At 55.1% G+C, this 20,579-nt stretch overlaps 1 protein-coding gene across 1 annotated transcript in view; it reads left to right on the top strand.

The window, feature by feature from the left end:
- CRISPLD2 (cysteine rich secretory protein LCCL domain containing 2) overlaps window positions 1-20,579 on the top strand; it is a 65,534-nt gene that overhangs the window by 1,878 nt on the left and 43,077 nt on the right. The window contains exon 2 of the mRNA XM_006087017.3: window positions 14,876-15,189. Coding sequence (XP_006087079.1) covers window positions 14,950-15,189 — 240 coding nt within the window. The 5' untranslated portion in view covers window positions 14,876-14,949. The remainder of the gene's footprint in view (window positions 1-14,875; window positions 15,190-20,579) is intronic.

Below are 20,579 nucleotides of genomic sequence, written 5' to 3'. Positions count from 1 at the left end.
CTGCCATCCTGGCTGGGTCCTGCCCCAGATTCTGGAAGGAAATGCTCATCCAGTGGTGAGCCACTGGGCTGTCCCAGCAGAGCCTGCTGCTCGTCAAGGCTTCTCCTGCCACTGGGATCGAGGTCCCTGCCTGGGTTAGGGGTGGGTCTGGAAAGGGGACGCACTACATGGGGGCTTGGGCTCCACTCTGCCAACAGGTACTGCTCTCAGTGCAGAGAGCCCTGCCCCGGGACCCAGGTCAATATTGGCTCCCAGAGTCCTGTTTCCAGATGCGAGAGAAGAGCTGGCTGTCTGGGGGCGGGAATGGAGTCCTGGCAGACGAGCTCGAGGCCTCTGGGAGCTCCCGCATTTCACCCCTCCCTCAAACGCCCCCCGCGGGCTATCCGGCCTCGACTCAGTTGCCTTTAGTCAGTTGCATGTGAAAACTGGCTTTCAGAGGCAGGACCCCCAGCGCTGACCCCTTTGGCCTTGCGGGAGCTGGAACATTTCTTTTCTCTGTCACCAGTGTAATTTACTATGCATGGGAGGTGCCTCTGTGTCTGCTTGCTCCCAACCTACGAGGCTTTTTTCCCTTTTTTCTTTTGCAAACTCACTGGTTTTTGATCAGTCCCAGATGTGCAAACCAGCATCACTCAAAGGGGCTGACGGCTTGTCAAGAAAGGAAAGTACAACACAGGCATCGCTTCATTTCATCTTCGGTTCCTTGAGCTGATAGACTCTCAGGCCTTCATGGGACGGGGGTCTGGGACCCCTCACATGGAACACGCTTTGTTCTGGAACAGGGAGGGCCGGGCAGGTCTGGGTGGTGGTTGGGAGGGCCAGCCATGCCCTTTTCTCTTTCTCTTTCCCTTGGAAATAAAGTGGTTTTATTGTGGTAAAACCGGCATAAACGTAAAAGCTACCCTATTGACCATTCTAAAGTGTACAGATCGGTGACATTTAGTACACTCGCAATGTTGTGCCAACACCCCCACGATCTAATTCCAGAACATTTTCATGACCCCAAAAGGAGCCCTCATAGTCATTACTAGCAGTCACTCCCCTCCTCTCCTCCCCAGCCTCTGGGAGCTACTGATCTACCTTCTGTCTCCATGGATCTACTAGTCTTGGCATTTCATACACGTGTGGCCCTCTGTGACTGGATTCTTTTGCTTAGTATGATGTTGTCCAGGTTCATCCATGTTGTGGTGTGTCAGGGCTTCATTCCTTTTCATGGTTGAGTAATATGCCATTGCGTGTGGCTAGACTGCATTTCGTTTCTCCATTCTTCTGTTGTTGGAAGTTTGGGATGTTTCCACATTTTGGCTATTGTGAATGATGCTGCTATGAACAGTTGTGTACATGTTTTTGATTAAACACTTATTTTAAACACCTGTTTTGGGTCCACACCCAGGAGTGGAATTGCTGGGTCACGTGAACCTATTGAGGAACCATGTTCTCTTTTCTTGACTCCCTTCTTAAAGAAGCATCAACTCAGGTCCTCTCAGAATTGGTCGAGGCCCTCTGCCCTGGGTGCAGGGAAATCTGGCATCCGGGTGTTTTGGGAGAAGTGTTAGCGTTCCACCCAGGGTCACAGCAGCACCTGGCTTTGTCCCCCAGGCTGTGCCCCTGTGGGCACTCGCAGACAGACACCCCCCTTTCAAGGCTGTGAGGACAGACCGTCTCTCGTGATTCAGCCTGAAGGAGATTTATCTTCTCCATTGTCTCAAGTGCTCTGTCAGCTTAGACAGAAACCACAGATTCGGGGGGAAAGGAGAGGATTATGCAACTTCTGGATCATCATTTAAAAAATATTATAAATTATGAAATCCCACATTTTCAATCTGAATGTCTGGATTGTGTCCCATCGTGAATGCAGAATGACAATATCCCAAGCTGGAAAAAGAATCGAGCTTCCCTTTCTTTAATTTTTTTAAAATTGATTTTCAAGAGAGAGGAAGGGAGAGGGAGAGAGAGAGAGAAACATCACTCAGTTGCCTCCCGCAGGCACTCCGACCTGGGACCAAACCCGCCTTCTGGGCGTGCGCCCTGACTGGGAATCGAGCGGGCGACCTTTCAGTGCACAGTGCGCTGCTCAACCAGCTGAGCCCTACCGGCCAGGGCTCGAGCTTCCATCTCACTTGCAGTCAAGTGGTCCTGGAATGGACCCTGCCCCAGCGTTCCTGCGAATTGGAAAAAGCCCACCCAGAACTCTCTAGCTGGCATCCCGCTGACTTGATCAGAGCCCGAGAAATCTTTCCAGACCAAAGAGGCAATGTTCTCTGGCAGGGAAAGGTGATAGCGGGTGGGGTGCTGGCGAGGGTGCCCCAAGTGGAGGTACCATGTGTGTGTGCAAAGGCCCGGGGGTAGGAGAAGGCCTGGCACCCAGGGAGAAAGACAAGACGTTCCGAGTGGCTGAGTTCAGGGTCAGATTCAGGAACAGCGAGGGTCTGCCCTGCGAATGGGGTGAGCTCTACTGAGTTTGGATCCCCTGCCACCGGTTGCAGGGCTAGGAGTGTATCAGGGTGGTGGTTTCACTTGAGAACACATCACTGTGGAATGAGTAGTGTCCCCCAAATTGTGAGCATCCCATCCCGGCTGGTCCCCCAGGTCTGTGGTCGGCAAACCGCGGCTCGCGAGCCACATGTGCTCTTTGCCCCCTTGAGTGTGGCTCTTCCACAAAATACCATGTGCAGGCGCGCATGTACAGTGCGATTGAAACTTCGTGGCCCATGCACAGAAGTCTGTATTTTGTGGAAGAGCCCGGTATTTTGTGGAAGAGCCACACTCAAGGGGCCAAAGAGCCGCATGTGGCTCACGAGCCGCGGTTTGCCGACCACTGCCCTCGGTGACCGAGCGTTGGCACAGCAGCAAAGCTCACCAATCCTTCTGCGTATAGCAAGGCCAGGGTTTCAGGTGGTGCCCTCAGTCACTAATGCCCCCCCCCCCGGCCCCCGCCCCCAACATCTCCCTTTCCAACAAAGAGACATTCTCTCCGACAGCCTCTGGCCAGTATCAGGGCCCAGCTGGGAGGTCTCACTTTGTTCTGTTTTCATTGTGTTTAATTTGATTCCTGCTTCCGTTCAAGGCAGAAGTGGTCAAATTCTCTGCAAGTGGTGGAGAAGGAAAGCTACCTTCTATAAGTAAACATTTTTGAACCCTCAGAGTGGGCCAACTTGAATAAAAACACAGAACATGTGCCTGTACAAGGAGACAGTGAAGCTGGACAAGATTGGGAAGAGGGTGTGCCAAGGGTACAGTTTGGGAACTCCTGGATTAAGGAGGGCCTGAGGAGGTTTGAGAGGCTGGTGTAATCTGGAGTAGCAGTTCTCAAAGTGGGGTCCTACTCGAGCTGGCGGGACACAGCAGCACATGGGGAACGCACCAGAAATGCAGATTCCCAGGCCGCTCCCCAGACCCCCTGAATCAGTGTGGCCAGTGATCTGTGTTTTAATGAGGCTTCCAGCACTTTCTGGCGCAGACTCAGATGTGAGACCTACTAGAAAGCTGATGAAGACTTTGCCCGGGGCCTGACACAGGTGGGGGGTGGGGGGTGGGGGAACTGGGGGGTGGGTAGATGGGAAGCTGTGCGGAAGGTTCTGCTTACGGGGCCTGGTGTGACGGAGAGAAGTCACATGGTGAGAAAGCAGTGAGTGGCTTGGGAGCTAAAGTGAGCGCCAGAGTCAGGAGCCCCTTGAGAACAAGTTGTTGGCGGATCCGTAAGTCTTTCTCCCGGGAAAAAGCTCAGCACGTGTCCTGAGGTTGCCGGCATCTTCCTTCCCAGCGTGTTTAGTCTCCCTGTGTGCACAGGAGCTCTCGAAGGATGTCTATTTGTACCCTGGGTGTCCCCTCCGAAAGAACGCGTTGTTTCCGGGATAACATTCAACATACAGATGCGTGTACGTGTATTATCTGCTACCACCCTCTCCCTCCCTCCTGCCCCACACCGGCTCCCAACACAGCCAGTCTGTTCTCCGGGCAGAAGCGCAGGGCAGCTGAAAACGTTGTTTATTCCCAGAAACCTTCAAGACCTGGGCTTCGCTGGGACTGGAGATATTTTGAGCTTTGGCATCGCTGGACAAAGTGCCCTCTCAGACGTGGGATGAACTGGGCCCTGTCTGGGAGAGTGGGTGTCTGGTCCAAGTGGGCAGCCCCGGCCAGCCGCAGGGCTTTATCTGGGCTCCAGCAAGTCAGTTCGCTTTGAAGCGCTGTCCTGCCGGAGCCCGGGCTCCAGACTTGTCTCAGCTCCGAGACTCCTGGGGAGAATCCTTGAGGAGTCTCTCTTGCATAATGGTGTTCCCCTTGCAGCCACTCACGCTGCTCTTGGTCCATCCTTCAAACAGAAGCCAGAGAGAGGACCGCACGCTCATTCCTGTACTGGCAGATGCCTTTTTTCGAAGTGCATATGTACATGCTAGGACCCCAGATCAAGCTGCAGGCCTGACCACTCCCCTCCCCCCTCATTCGCCCACCCCCCTCCCCCTGCCACCTAGGTTGGATTTCTGGTTTTGAACTTCACATGATGCACCACGCATGTTTAATCACTGGAGTCTGGCTTCTTTTGTTCAGCGTTATGCCTGTGAGCTTTGTCTACCTTGGTGCATGCTGACGGGCTTTCAGATCATAAACCAGACCCTGTCACCATCAGCTTCTTCCTCCACCCCCATGCTTGTCTTTGTCATGGCCTTCAAGGCCCCTGGCCACCTGTCCCACCTGCCTCTGTGACCCCGTTTTTCCCTCTTTCCACCTGTCCTGGGTCATGCTGAGACCACCTGTGTCCTGTGACCACCTCTAAGCCTCTGTCCTCACTGTTCCTGCTGCCCGAGTTCCCTTTCCTGGAGATCTCAGCGGGACCCCACTGTCCATCCTGACCAGAGTGGTCCTACCCTGACCTCTGCTCAGCTGCCCTGCCCCATTCCCAGGGCTGCTTTCCTCATGTCTTTATTTAGTTGCTGTTTGTCTCCTTCCCTTCCCAAGAGCGGACTGTTCTGTTCCCTTGCGTCTCCCTAGGACTCCGTGGCCACCCGAGGGCTTGCCCTGGGGATTTTCACCGGCAAAGCAGTGCGGAGATTCCATAGCCTGGTGCTATAGAATTCCCGAGCTTGTGTCTATGAGCTCGGTTCACACCCAGTGGCCGTGACTCATCCTGGCAGATACCACCCAGTACCAGTGAATCATGCATTTCAGGCAAGCGGCTGGTCCAGGTGCTGCCAGCCCTGGAGCTGGAGCCGAGATGATCTGCGAAGCCTGGGTTCACCCAGGAGACAAGGGAGAGAAACAGTCCTTAAACACTGCTAGGTCCAAGGACTTTGCTGTTGGGCTTTTTAGAACCACTATTTTACACTTTAAAAATATATATGTATATTTTTGTTGATTTCAGAAAGGAAGGGAGAGGGATAGAGAGATAGGAACATCAATGATGAGAGAGATTCATTGGTCAGCTGCCTCCCACACGCCCTCTACTGGGGATTGAGCCCACAACCCGGGCATGTGCCCTTGACTGGAATAGAACCCAGGACCCTTCAGTCCACAGGCCGACACTCTATCCACTGAGCCAACGCGGCCAGGGCTAGAACCACTGTTTTAGTGATCTTCGCATCCTCCCTCCTCCAGAGGAGGAAACCCCGGGCCTCGTTGTGCCCATGAGGAATTGGAGGCGAAGGGCCCTTCTGGGCATTTCTTCGAGGAGGAGCAAGGATTCCAACCCAGGTCTGACCCAGTGGCCATGCTTCCCACACGCCTCTGGCAGTCCTGGATGCCTTGTCCTGTGGAGATGGCATTTTCTGCTGTTTATCCAAAGCTTTGCCGAGAGCATTGTTCCCCGGCAAACATCCACACACCTGCAAGAAAAGAGAAAGGGCCCTGGAGTCCTGGCTGGGTAGCTTAAGACTGTATTAATTTATTACCCAGTCCCTGGAGAGTGGCTTCCTTGATATATTCTCTTGGCTTGAGTTGAATGCACCTGGTTTTTAGTTCTTTTTTTTTTTTTTTTCACAAAGTAGATTAAGTGTCTGTTGGATGAGTTTCCTTCTTGTATATTGTTCTTGTTCAATATATATCCCATAAGGGAGTACCTTTTGCCAAAGGGACAGGAGGAAAAACGGTGCGTGGGGTGGGTTTTCTCTCAAACCAAGTAGACGGCAGTCCATCTGTCCTTGGCTGTGGGGAGTCCAGGGGCCTGTTTCCTCCCGTCCAGCCCTAGTCCTGTGGAGAAGGGTTTCAGGAAAACGAACCAGATCGCCTGCCACCCCACCCCCGGGTGTCTGGTGCTGACCCAGACGCTCTTCCTGAGAGGTGCTGCCCAGTCCTGGGATCTGCCCAAGACGTGCCTGCTGGGGAGTCCTCTTCCCTCCTCCCAGCCACCACTTCATTCCTGGGATTTCTGGGCGGTTTGTGGGTACGACTCCGATCTGTGCTTGGCCTCACTCGGATGTCGAGTTCTTTACGCCTTTGGGGTTAGCTGCTGTCCTAGGGGTGGGGTGTCTCACTGAATGAGTCTGGCTGACATGGGGCTGGAGGCCAGGACTGCCCTGATGTTTTGGGGGCGGGGGCACTGCCTGGATGAGCCAGGACCGGTAAGCAGACGGAGTGTGACAGACGCATCGGCCCTGTCCACAGGCCTTCTGTGTGCCTGCGAGCCAGTTGCTTATCCGGTTTGAGCCTCAGTCTCCTCATCAGTATCATAGGCCTCATAACCGCAGGGACCCCATTAGTCTGTGGAGAGAATGAGCATGAGATGCTGAGAGTAGAGGCTGCTTAGTCCACACTCCTTGGGCTTCGGCTGGGCTGTTGGTGATGACTGTTCCTTGAGCACTGAATCCACTGGAACTTGAAGCTGAACGAGGCTCAGTGCCAGCCAGCGGTGTGCTGGGGCCAGCTCCCTAGTTGAAGTTTCAGAAAGGCATGAGCCAGTTAGACAGCCATCACTAAATGTTGACTTACAAAAACTTACAGTTAAATAAATCATATTTAAAAGAAAGGTAATAAGTACTCAAAACTCATCATATCCCAAATTTTTACTTTACTATTATCTCTGCGCTTGAGGTTATTTGGTGTGCTAGCGCAAGTCTTTCCAGAAACCCCACGTTCAGTACCTCCTGTTGCTGGCTGGAAATTGGCCATGGCGGGAGTATTCATACCAGGGCAACTGGCAAACCCTACAAATAAGGGCGGGTTAAACAAAGTTTATTTTGAGCATTGGTTGTTACACATTTACCCCCCCCCCCCCGATTCCAGCCCTCAAGAAGCACATAGTCTGGCTGGCGAGGTAAACAGTGTGAACGGATGCAGTGCAGGCTGGTGAGTTCCAGGGCACCAGGGGCCAGTTCACTCAGCGAGGACTGAGCCCTGGAAGGAGACAGAGCTCCATGGCAGCTGTGGCATCGGAGCTGGGTCATTGGCATCAGCATGAATTACCACCTACATCTGTACCGATGGTTCCCGGCCGTTTGGTCAACATCAGTGCCGTAGACCTGATTCGTGACATCTCGGCACCTGCTTCCCCGGAAGGTGGGGCACGTGGCCATGGCTCACGGCATGTGCTGAATAAAGTGTGTTTTAAATTTAGGGGAGGTTCTCTCCTCCGCCTCACCAGTGTTAGACGTTTAATAGGATTTTTAAAAGTTAGATTTTGGCCCTGGCCTGTTTGGCTCAGTGGATAGAGCATCAGCCTGTGGACTGAAGGGTGCTGGGTTCGATTCCAGTCAAGGGCACGTACCTTGGTTGCAGGCTCAATCCCCGGCCCCAGTTTGGGGCATGTGCGCGCTCGGGAGGCAACCAGTTGATGTGTATCCCTCACATGGATGTTTCTCTCTCTCTTCCCCTCCTTTCCTCTCTCTTTAAAAATCAATGGAAAAATATCCTTGGGTGAGGATTAACAGCAACAAAAAAAGTTAGATTTCCTCTCAAGGCAGAGGTGGGCTCTGAAATAATGGGGGGAGGAGGGAAGAGTCTTCTTTGCTGCATTCTGCATTATTAATAGTAATGTCAGTCTTCTAAGAATCCCTTCAAACAGCGCCGTCTGCGGGGCATTTAGCACCACCACCATCATCATCATCATCATCATCATCGCTAACAGTTAGTTGTACAGTACATAGCTAACATGGTCATGTTTATCTCTCCTTCGTTCCTCACTCCACAGCTCATCCCTGGACCCTAACCTGCCCTCCCCCAGCCCAGGCCGGGCAGATTAATCCCTGCTCATTGGTGAAGATTCACTGCCTCCCTGAAGCCTCCTGGAGCTTAATCACGCTATAGACCTGCTGGTCTTGTTTGCCAAAGTCTGACAAGCCCTGCAATTCCCCTCTACCGCATAGATGCAGAGAAGCTCCGTGCCACGTCCAAGGTCACACAGCTAGTGAGGGGCAGTGTCAGACATTGAACCCAGGTCTCTGGTCCCCGAGAGCCCAAGCTTCAGGCCATGATGAAGAAGCCAACACCATGTGTATAGCTATGCGGCTCTTCTGATCTCGGGAGGAGGAGGAGAGCCACACATTCATTCCATAAATATTTATTGAACACCAGCTTGGCAGGCATTGGTGATTCAGCTGTGAATGAGCCAACAGGTCTGCAGGCGTGATTAAGCGGTGACCCCGGAGCTGAGTCTGAGGTGCGGAGCAGGAATTAATCTGCCTCGCCCGGGCTGGCGGGGAGGGCCTGTTGGGGTCACAGGATGAGCTGTGGGAACAGCATGTGCGAAAGCAGAGAGCTTGGCACAGCCTCGGAGCTGAGGGCTGACAGACTCGGTCCTAAGATTCATCTTTCTGGCAGACTTTCCTAAACACAGGCAAAGGCTGCCGGGCAAGATGACACATCGAACTTAAACCGTGTTCCTTTCCTCGCTTCTGAGGGTTGAATATGGTGGTGGCATCACCCAGGAGGTAACCCTCAAGGAGACCCTTTCCTAGACTGGGCACACGCAGCTCTGCTGACCCCTACGCGCCCATGGAGCCTTGGCCAGGCGGGCGGGGCGTCGCGCTGTGGGAAGCTCCCCAAGCTTTCAGGAAGCTCCATTTGAGTCTTGGTTCCACTAGCTGCACCACCTCCCAAACACCGGGCAGTGTCTCCTGGCCTGAGTTGTGTTTTCTGTAAACGGGGTTGAAAGCAGCAGAGATCAAAGCCCTTGAGCGCTCCGGGCCGTGCTGCAGGGATCTGCCTCCTGTGACCTCAGTCACCAGGCTTGGGTCTCCCTGCCGACCCCGGGGTTTGGAAGCCTTGTTGGTCCCGCCCCCCCTCTCGGTGGCCTGATGTCTGGGATGTTCCCATGAGACCGCGGTGTCCTTATCATATCTGTGGGCTGCTTAATCATGCCCGCACACCTGCCGGGCTGGCTTTTGCAACTTTGGCGAAAAAGAACAAGAGAGCATTTCCAGAGAGCATTTCTGCCGTGTCTTGGAGCCGTCCACGGCAGATGTTTCCAGGGTGGCATGAGGCCAGGGGTGTCAAAACGCTGAAGGGGGTTTCTCTAGAAAATGCCTTCAGAGGGGCCTGCCCCCCACGCCACTTCGGCAACCCTAGGAGAGTTGGAGGCGCAGAAGAGTGTGGGTGGTGCTGTCCGGGTACCAGAGTTCGAGCTCCTCCAGGAAGTTAGGACAACAGCTGGGACCTCAGCAGGTGGAAAGCGCTCTACAGAGAGTACGCATCAATGCCTGGGGTCAGAGGTCAGCTGGCCACATTTGAGTCAGAGGCCGGTCAGCAGATGGAGGTTGGCAGGGTTTCAAGCCCAATAAGAGGGGCATGTTTTGGTGAAATGTCACCATGACTGAAGGTTTCAGTCCCCTGGGGGTAACACATTGGTGCCTTCTCATCAACAGAGCCACCATCTGCCCCAGGGCCCACTGCCTCAGCTCCACTGAGCCCAGTGGTTTGCCCAGGAGGCAGAGGAGGGCGAAGAGGATTGCAGAGGAAGATAGGGTTGGTGGCCCCCGCCCCTGCCTGGGTGGTGACAGGAAATCCACAGAGTTGCAGTAAGAAAGGGTTTTGAGGTCAGATGGAGCTTCGTTCCAACCCAGGTTTTCCGCTGGGTAGGTGTATGACCTCGGATGGATTCCTTAAACACCGGAGGCCTCAGTCTCCTCATCTCTAAAATGGGATAATGGAACCAAACCTCTGGGACATTGGGAGGCGAATTGAGAAATGCAGCAATTGGCACATAGTAGGTCTCCCTCTTAAGCCCCCTGCCAGCCTCCCTGGGGGGAGCGTGTACTTGTCATTGGAAAGCTCCAGGCAGCCTTGGACAATGTGTACGTCTCATTTGTAAAAAGCTTTTTATTAAAAAAATTGTAAATGGAAAAGGGACTGAAATGCTTGGCCCGAAGTTCTGATTGAGCTGTTTGGGCAGCGGAAGCTGAATGGTCAGAACAGGCCAAGGTGCTGGCGTTGCCGGTGAAGTGGGCTGACTGTCACTGCAGGTTCCAGCCGGGCCCTTGCCTTGCCCCTCATTTGCCTCTGTGTTCCCGCCGTGCCTCCTTCCATAGAGAGCCCCGCAGGGTATTTGGAACATGAACCTGTTCATCCATTTGTCTGATGCTCAGATCAGTTTGGTGGGGCTGCTGTAACCAAGGACTCCGACTGGGAGTTAAAGAACAGACTTCTATTTTCTCACAGTTCTAGAGTCTGCAAGTCCGAGATCAAGGTGTCAAAGGCTGTTCCTCCTGGACCTCTCTCCCTGGCCATCTTCTGCCTGTGCTCTCACACGGCCTTCCCTCTGTGTGTGTCTGTGTCCTAACCTCCTCTTCTTATAAGGACACCAGTTGTATTGGATCAGGGCCCACCCTGATGACCTCATTTAACTTCACCGCACCTTTAAAGGCCCGATCTCCAAATACAGTCACACTCGGAGTTGCTGGGGGTTGGGGCTTCCACATAGGAAGTTATGAGAGACACAACCCAGCCCAGAACCGTGTGCTCGCTCCTCTGTGCCAGCACCATGCTGGGCTCTGGGCCTGCAGACAGACAGGGGGGAGACGCCAGCCCTCCTATTGCTTAAGTCATCAGTGTTCCCCTGCTGCCCAAATTTAGCAGGGGCATCGAGATCCAGGCTTTGCCCCTCTCCAACATGGACCCCCAGGCACCCTGAGCCTCAGTCAGGCCAAACCTCTTTCCAGCCCAACAGTAAGTATACTGGACACGCCGCCCAGCATGGTGCCACGGATGGTGGGACCCAGGGCAAGTCTGGCTTTCCCAGGCCAGCGACTGGCGCAGAGAGGAGAAGGCTTGAAGAAATCGTTTCACTTTTGCTTTCTTCCACTGGGAACGTCCCAGGAAACTCCCTGGTTCTCCCAACTCTAAAACCCCACCTGAGGCTTTATCAGTTCTCGTTGGAACCTTCGAGGGAAGGTGGCTTGTTGACTCTTTCGGAATAAGGTTGCTCTTGTGCAGGGGAACATGCCAGAAGGACGCATGTGGGACCCTCAGTGGTTTCATTGCCCTTTCACGTGCCAGCGTTTTGCTGTGTTTTAAAGTAGACAAGTCCACAGGGCGCGTTCACCACGCAGGCCCGGCCGTGGAGGACGCCTGCTTTGCTTACAGCTTCGCAGTTCCTGCCGACTCAGCCTGTCCACCTCAAGGGAGCAGCGGTGCTCACTTCCATATTCATTTGAGATTTTAAAGTAGAAATAACATATTAAAGGTAAAGATGAAGTCCCTCACATTCTCCTTCCCAGTTCCATCTTACCCTGGAGTCCACCGCCACCATGAACTTTTTCTGATTCAGTCCTGGTTTTATCATACAAACACACACACATCCATGCACATACATGTACACAATACAAACATACAGGTATGTGTATATAATATATACATATAGATATTTGTGTGTACATGCCCATGTATATCCAAAAATATACAAAGTATGGTTTATGTTTTAAAATTTACATAAATGAGCATGATATCCTACAACTTGCTTTTTTTTTTAGCCCAGCATGATTTTGAGTTTTATTTAATGCTGACACTCACATAGCTCTAGCTCATTCCTTTTACCTGCTGTATACTGTTCTACCCATGGCCACTCCACGATTTATTTACTGATTGGCCCCACTGTTAGCTGTTTGAGTTGTGCCCATCGGCAGTTTAAACCAAACCCAGGGTGTAGTCTGTGAGCCACAGGAGAGTTATATAAGCAGTTTCTGTTTCCTGTCTTTGCGTGCCCCGCCCCTCCATCTCTTTAGCGTAGAGTAAAGCAAATGAGTGCTGTTGTGACGCCAGAGTGGACGCGTCGTGATGTCAGTCCTCACTGTCCCTTCGTCTCAAGCCTTGGTCCAGCGTCAGTGTGTTTTGGCATCGCCTTCGGCCTGGCCTTCTGCCGCTGGGAAATGCTCTTATTTGGTGGGGTGACTAACCTGGGAGAGACATCAGGGACCCCGAGGGGCTCTGCATTACGGGCTGAGTCCCAGTGGGGCGCGTGAGCGCGCAGAAGTCCTTCCCGCGGTTCCCGGGCTCTGCCCCAGAGGGAACTCCGCAGGAGGGGGGCCACATGTGGCTCATGCCAGAGAGAGCCAGGCCTCCCCTCTGGATGGCAGTTATTTTTATCTGAAGCTCGGGCTCCGTCAGGACCCTGGAGAGTTTCCAGGGTCCGCGATGAGAACTGCCTCTTTCCCAGAGCAACTGGCCTCTGCTCTGCCTCCTGGGATTCCCGGTTCTACTGTCCAAGCTCCAGGCTCGGCTCCTCCCCTCCCTGCCCGCTCTGTGTCTTGCCCCTGAGGGTGTCCTCCTCTGGCTGCCATCTTTTGGTCCCAGCCAGCACGACTGCTGAGCACCTGGTTGTCGCTAATGAGCCTCATTGAGAGGATCAAGCCTCTCAGGTTCCAAGTGGGTCAGCACCGAGGCACAGCGTCAGCCTCCCCACCCAGGAGCCTCGCCCTCCCGCTCCCTGTGACGTCCTCAGTCAGCCTGTCCCACCGATGGGGGCTGTGGCTTTCCGCGGCTATCTCCCCAGCTGGACTGGGAGCCCCTTGAGGCCAGGGACAGTGTCCTCTTCATCTTCATGCCCCAGGGTCTAGCACAAAACAGGTGCTCAATGAAGGTCACCAGGTGACTGACGGCTCTCCCCGGGGAGAAAGCAGAGGTAGAGAGAGACGTAGATGAACACACTCACTCAAGCCCTGCCTTGTCTTTCGGACCAGGCGACAGCCAGGAGGAGGGTCACGGTTTGTGTCCCTTTAGTGGCGGGGAGACCTCTGGCCTCCAGGGAGAGAGGAGCCAGGGTAGCATGAGCGAACATCCTGGACCCCCAGAGTCACCCCACCTGGCGTGTGCATCTGCAAGTCTCAGCATCTGCACGTACCGGGGCAGCAGCCCTGGGCTCGTTGTGTCACCGCCCGAGGCCTCAGCTTCCTCACCTGTAAAACGGGAGTGAGGACAGACGACCTGATGGGTTGTCCTGGGATTGGAAACGATGTGAATGAAGCGACCGGTCCATGTAGATGCTCAGGAGGAGTTTTTAGAAAGAGCAAAAGGCACAGAGGAAATTCACCTAATGAAACTGGACCTGGGGTTTTAAAGCTAGTAGGTGTATTCGAAGACTAAGACAGCTCTTCCCATGACGAGTGCCAGGGAAGAAAGGTTAGGAAGGATTCGCTGGGAAAGGACTTGTAGCCCAGAGGCAAAGAAGGACCAAGACCCTGGATGGGTAGTAAAAGTGAGAGAGCGTTCTTTCCTGCAGTCGGCACTGTGGCTCCCTGACAGGGGCGATGTGACCCCGCAGCCCCGCAGCCCTGACACGTGTCAGAGTTAGGGTTCCGGGAACGCGCTTTGGGAAGTGCAGCTCTGATAAGGTGCTGCGAAGGCTGGGGAGTCCCCGCCCACCCTCTTCTGTCCCCTCGCGTTGCTGTTGGTTTTGTCAACCTACAGTTGGTTACCATCCTGACGTTGCGTCGGGTACTGATTACCCGTGTGAATCATTGACCTAGCAGCCGAAAGGGTAACGCCTGGCCGTGTCTGGAGTAGACCATGTGCTTGGCTGTTGAGCAGGTTTGCCAGGCAGGGTCGGGGGTGAGAGTGGGGTACACAGCCGCCCCCCCCTTGGAGGTCCTCCCTCTTTCCTCTGTCACTTCCTCTGAGGATCACGTTGACAGGTGACTTGCTGCTCCACAGAGCAGGCAGCTGGGCCCTGGCTGGGGCTGGGTGACATGTTGGAGTGTTGGCGACGGTGTGGGTGGTGCCAATGGAAAGGCCGTGATAGGAGGAGCCTCAGCAAGGCGGGGTCTGGGGGCGCCTGTTCACCACATTTGGCAAACCGAGTCCTACTGCACGGGGACCAGGAGCTGCACGGGGACCAGGAGCATTGGTTCAGGGCAACTCCCTTGGGATGTGAATGACCTTCTCAGTCTCCACTGGGAGCGGGAGACAGAACTCAATCCAGTCACAGACCCACCTGAGTCCTGAATGAGTGGAATCGCTGACTCGCAATGCGAAAAGATGGGACAGGAGAACTTGGGTCCAGGAGAGGTTGTGCCAGGATGTCCTATGTGGAGTCCGGGCAGCTGGCCTTGCTGGACATCCTCCACTCGAATCCCAGCTCCGCCATCTCCTGTCGGTGGGACTTGGGTTATTTAGCTTTTGTGAGCCTCAGTTTCCACATCTGCAAAGTGGGGCGAATACTGTCTACTCCAGTCACTGCTCAAACCAACACCTTAGCTCAGGGGTCCTCAAACTTTTTAAACAGGGAGCCAGTTCACTGTCCCTCAGACCGTTGGAGGGCCGGACTATAGTTTAAAAAAAAACTATGAACAAATTCCTATGCACACTGCACATATCTTATTTTGAAGTAAAAAAACAAAATGGGAACAAATACAATATTTGTATTTGCATGTGGCCCGCGGGCCGTAGTTTGAGGACCCCTGCCTTAGCTGGTTTAGTACTGACCGACCGTCTCCCGCTGCCCTCTGCTTCCTTTCAGAGCTCGAGCACCCAGCTCTGCCCCAGGAGCCCAGGCCGCCCCGCCGCCCCAGTTCCGGCTGCAGGAGAGGAGCCATGAGCCACGTCCTGAACGGCCTCGTCCCCTTGGGGCTGGTGCTGCTGGTCTGCGGAGCCCAAGGCTTTTTCCTGCCCAACGTCACGCGCCTGGAGAAGCTGCTCAGCAAGTACCGGCAGGACGAGCCCCACTCGCGGGCCCGCAGGGCCATCCCCAGGTCGGACCAGGAAGAGATCCTCATGCTGCACAACAAGCTGCGGGGCCAGGTGCACCCCCCGGCCTCCAACATGGAGCACATGGTGAGTCTGCACGCCCGGCCGGGAGCCTCTGCTTTGTCCCCAGTCACTGTGGTGGGGCAGGCGTGGGGTCCCGGGCAGCAGAGGGTCCCCTGCCTATTCTTGATGCCCCGCCAAGCAGCACCCGTGAGCAGAGGCCGCCTCGTTGCCAGCTCCTCTGCCACCTCCCTGAGCTCAGCCCACGTGCTGCCCTGAGGCTCCTGGAAGGTGGAGTGGGAGGGCCTCGGGGCTGGGCTGCCACCTCCTAGCTGTGTGGCCTGGACACCAGCCAGCCTGAGCCTCAGTTTCCACTGTGAGCATCCTGTGCTGCCATGGTTCCTGTGACAACTGAACGCAGACCTCACACCTGGGCTGTGTGTACTGTGGTTACCGTGGTAGCTTGGTCTTCCTCCGGCATCTTCTCTGTCTGAGGGGTGTGGCCGAGTCTGTGAGATAAGGTGTCTTTTGGGAAGGAGAAGGGAGAGAAGGGACAGTGTGGGGGAACCCTCTGAATCTGGAGAAACCCCACACGTAGGAGCAGAAGGGGCAGCCCGCTCTCCCAGGTCCACATCTCTTCCCCTCTCCCCCGTGCCTTCACTCACCTGTTTCCATTCTGTCGGTACCATCTCCCATTCCCCGGCCCTGGGAAATGGGTGCGGTTATTTTGCCCATTTAATAGATTAGGAAACCGAGGCTCAAGGTCACACAGCTGGCAGTGACAGAGCCAGATTCGAACCCGAGTCCAGCTGACTCCAGGACTTGTGCTCTCAGCCACCACTCTGTATCCAATGCGCTTCCCACCCCATCTTCCCGTCCTGCTCCTGTCTCGCCTCGATTAGGGGGACAGCCTCAGCCCTGGGGCGTTCACTGCCCGCCTTGTCCTCATCTGGCTCGTTCTGAGTCCTGCCCTCATGTTACGCTTCCTAAATCTTCACTTTTCTCCTGCTCAGGAGCCTCTAGGGCCCCCTGTGCCCAGGACGGAGCCCCAATGCTTCCTGCTTGGCATCCCAGGCTTCTCTCGGGAGCCCTGTCTGCCTGGATGACTTGTTCCCCTCCCTCCCCTGTGGCCAGAGAGGTCTTCCGGGCGTCCTCCGAGGATGCTGGTGGGGACCGCCGCCCCTCCCTCCCCGAGAACACTTTGCCGTCATCACTTTCCCTGCCTGACTCCTCTGCGGCCCCACCCTCTGCCACACCCTCTTCCCCTGGACTCAGCGGTTGCTTTCATGTTGCCTTGTGCCCTGACCTGGTAGTGCTCCTGTCGGGGACCCGTGCGCCTGTGCGCCTGTGAGCCCCTCACTGTCCCTGTATGAACCCACACGAGGTGGCCCATGACCAGCGTAGGGCAGACGAACGGGTCACCCGTCCGGGCAGAGTCCTGCGAGCAAGGCTTCGGGAATTCGTTATGAAACATTCCTTTTTTCCCTGAGGAAAATCATCCAGGCATTTATTCCAAAGGGGCTGTGCTAATTTTAGGAGGAAGAACGGGCACCCTTTCAAAACGCATGGGGCAGCGTGTGCAGACTTTCTTAAGGTCAAAGCTGTAGGAAGTTAGGGTAGATTTCTTTGGGGCTTTGGAAACAGACTCCTCCCCACCCTTTCCTCGACCTGTGGGTTTGACCTTGGTCCCCCTGGGGGAAGGACACGCCGCACCTCTCTCTGGACAGGTCACCCAGTGCTCTTCCCACCCCAAGGCCCCGAGTGGTGCCTACAGGGGGCGGTATTTCCCTCAGCCTGAAGCTTGCGGAGCCCTAAGCCCTTGGGTCCTGGCTGCCTCCCACCTCTGTTGGCACAAGCTGGGTTTCTGCTGGTCTTTTCCTGCCGGCACTGAGCTTGTCTAGTGGGCGTATGGAAGACTGGAGGCGAGAGAAGGAGCTGAGACAGGCAGCAGGCAAGGCCAGGCCTCCTGGACCGCCTGTAGCGAGCCTGCCACCTTTCCTCTTTGTCAACGTCGTGATAGTTCAGGATTGGAGTTGGGATCTGGGTCCGTAGGTCTCAGTAGCCTACCTGTCAGGGAAACTGAGCCTTCGGGGGGTGGTTGGGAACGCCTTGTGCAGGGGCCATCTGGGAGGGAAGGCAGTCAAGGCTCAGCTCCTCCACCCGGCATCTAAGGCCCGGTGCTGCCCATCTGCTCCTGTTTCCACCCGAACAGGCAGCACTGATTGAGAAAGTGTCTTGAACACGTAGCTTCCTGCTCAGCCCTGCCTGCTGAGGCTTCAAGCCACAGGCCTTTGAAATAGCCTTAGCACTGAAGGGTGAGTGTTGACATTCCAAAGGGTTAAGATACATGTTTTGAGGATTTATGAGTGAACAGGTCTGAAGCCAGCCTGCCTGGGTTTAGGCAGCTGCCACGTGCCCGCTGTGTGACTTTGGGCAGGCTACTTGGCCTCTCTGTGTTTATCTCTCCTCACGGCACAATGGTGACAATAAAAGTATCTTTCTCGTAGGGTTGTTTGGAGGAGTCAACGAGGCAATGCATGATAAGTACTAAATAAATGTTTACTGTACTTTTGCTATTATTATTTTAGGAACTGTTATTCATTGAGTAGAGGGGGACCAGCACTTGGTGACAGCATGCAGATAGGATGACACCCCTCGGAAGCCAGATAAGGCTGGGTTGTTAAAGTTCCAACTTCCTGGCTGTGTGATCTTAGACAAGTAAATTAACTTCCCGTAGCCTCCAGCTTTAATTTGTCTGCAATAGTGGAAAAATAAAACAGACCTCAAGGGCTGTTGTGACAATTAAAAATGAAAATGGTGCTAATGCTCTGGCAAGTGGCAGGTGCTCAGATGATGGCAGCTCCAGAGGACCAGGGTCCAGCACTGCTCGTCACACAGTAGGTGCTGGAGGAAGTTAAAGGTGGCACTGAGTACTGAGGCCACATTGCATCCCACCCGAGGCTTGATGCCCGCTCTCAGTCAGCCGCCCCCACACCCTATTCCAGCAGGTACTACCATCCCATTTAGAGGCAGGGACACAAAGGCACAGAGAGGTGAAGCCACTTGCCCAAAGTCACACAGCCAGCAGGGCAGAGCCTGGTGTCATACCCAGGTTCACCTGACACAAATGCTCTCATCAATGCATCTCACTGCCCTATTCTTCCCCTTCTCCTAATCTCACTGCCCTATTCTTCCCTTCCTCGAGCCGTCCCTTTGAGGGGTAAAGAATGCCCACCTACGCCTTCCTTCGGAGGGACACGGACTAGTTGGAGGGCAAGTGCTCATCTGGGGAAGCACAGGCTGAGTGGGAGGTGGGGCCAGGGGGGGCGGTGGGGACTGGAGGAGGTCCGTGAGGGCTGGCGTGAGCTGGGGAAGTGAGCTTCAGTGTGCGTGCATTCATCCACGCATGCATTCATTCGCTTACGCATGCCTTATTCTGGGTGATAGTCGAGACACGTAACACTGCGTGGAAAGGACACTGGTCAATAGTGTCAGTTGTCAACAGCTCACCACACAGCCAGACCCTCGACTGCCAGCTCTGCACAGGAACATTGTGTATTTGTTTGTTGTTTTTTTTAATCCTCACCCGAGGATATGTTTCTATTGATTTGAGAGAGAGGGAGAGAGAGATGTGAGAGAGAAACATGGATCGGTTGCCTCCCATATGTGCTCCGACCCAGGATTGAATCCACGACTTAGATGTGTCCTGACCAGTGATGCTCCAACCACCTGAGCTCCTGGTCAGGGCTGGGGAACAGTGTTCTGAGGTCCTACTGTGTGGCAAGCATGGCTGGAGCCCAGAGGAGGGTGGGAGGCCAGGGTGAGAGGATGGAGGGGGGCAGATCTGGGTTCTCGAGGCTGTGTCCTGCTGCGGGCCAGACATCAGGCCTGCGTGTCTCCAGCCAGAATGTCAAAAGCCTTAACCCCCCAGAGGTCCCGCCTGGCCAGTCCTCTTTGCCTAACTCGATCTTTGCCCTCCCAGCTCCCCTCCCCTCGGAGCTGCAGGAAATGCTATGGACTCAGACCAACGGCAAGCAGGGTTCACATCGCTCTTGAGCCGTGCACAGAATAAATAGTGAGCTTCTGAGAAGCCCATGACCCTCAGGTGGGATCGGCACCCGCCCAGGCTCTGCCCTGCCTCTCTGGACACTGGGAAGGGCCTCAGCTGGCCACCCCAGAGGGGTCTTGTGCATGTGCCAGCTGCCCTCATGCCCACTGTCCACCTCTCCCCTGCTTGGAGACGAACGAGTCACTGACTTGGTGCAGGTGGTCTGTGGGGGCTGACCCATGAGTCCGGGAGACAGGAGGGAGGAAGTCCAATTTCAGAGTGCACTCCGGGGGTCCCGGTGGGGGTGGGATCTGCCAGGATCTGCTGAGTGAAGGGAGCAGCAGGCGGCTTGCCCTCCTGAAGGTGGGAGGTGGGTGCGTTTATCCACAGGCCTGTCCCCATTGGCTGAGGGTGGTCCCAGGAGGGTTGACGCCCCTCCACCCCCCACCCCATTCAGGCTTTGCTTGGACATGGGAGAGAGATCCCAGGCAGAAGCAGCTCAGGGCTTGGATGGATCTGAGGGTACCCAGAATGTCCACGGCAGCTCAAAGGGAGGGGGTCAGGGGTGTGAAGCGGGTCCCAGGGGCTCTGCCCTAGGGCAGGACTTGCCCCGGATGTGAGGAGTCTTGGCGGTCTTGGCTGGAAGGGGCAGCAGGACAGGAGGAGGAGAGGGAAGCACAGCCTCGTCACACTCCATCCTGGGGCCTCGCAGTTGGTTTAAGCAGCTCCTGTTCCTGGACGGCCCGGGGGCTCTGCCCAGACAGCCTTTCAGTGGGCACCTACTGTGCGCCAGGGGCTGGGGCTACGCGGAGTGGGGACAGCCCTGTCTGCCCGTGAGCTGGAGCATCTGCCCAGGGACTGGGAGGGGGCATTGAAGCAGCTGGTTCGCAGTGGGCTCTGAGGGCCGCTTGGCATCTGCTCCTCGCAGAAGAGAAATGACCCGCTTGCTTTGTTCTCTGTTCTTCCCTGGGGAGTCACGTGTGCTCCCGGGGCCAGCTGGGAGGCAGGGCCGGCTGCGGAGCCTGTCTGCAGAATCTTTGGCCCAGGCCCCTGCCCCAGCCCCCTTGGTTTAGGTTGGGCCATGATGCCAGAGGGGAGCAGGGCTGGGCAAGTTGAAGGCATTTCTTGATACTGAAAAAAAAAAAAAGGCAACATGTACATGACATAGAATTTACCATCTTAGCCATTTTTAAGTGTACAGTTCAGCACCTGTAAGTACATTCACACTGTTGTACAACCATCACCACCATCTCTCTGCGGGACGTATTCATCCCCATTTCACAGGTGAGGAGACTGAGGCTGAGAGAAGGGACTTACCCAGGGTCCCCGGCAGGTTAGAGGTAGAGCAGGAGCTCGGAGGCAGCTGTGGATCAGGCTCCTCCGAGTCCTTGGCTGACCTGCCACTCCCATTGCTGAGTGAGACACTCAG

Source organism: Myotis lucifugus, unplaced genomic scaffold, assembly GCF_000147115.1.
Source record: "Myotis lucifugus unplaced genomic scaffold, Myoluc2.0 scaffold_35, whole genome shotgun sequence".
NCBI classification, from domain to species: Eukaryota; Metazoa; Chordata; class Mammalia; order Chiroptera; family Vespertilionidae; genus Myotis; species Myotis lucifugus.
Note: the sequence above shows the minus strand (reverse complement) of the source record. Positions and strands in the feature narration are given on the sequence as shown.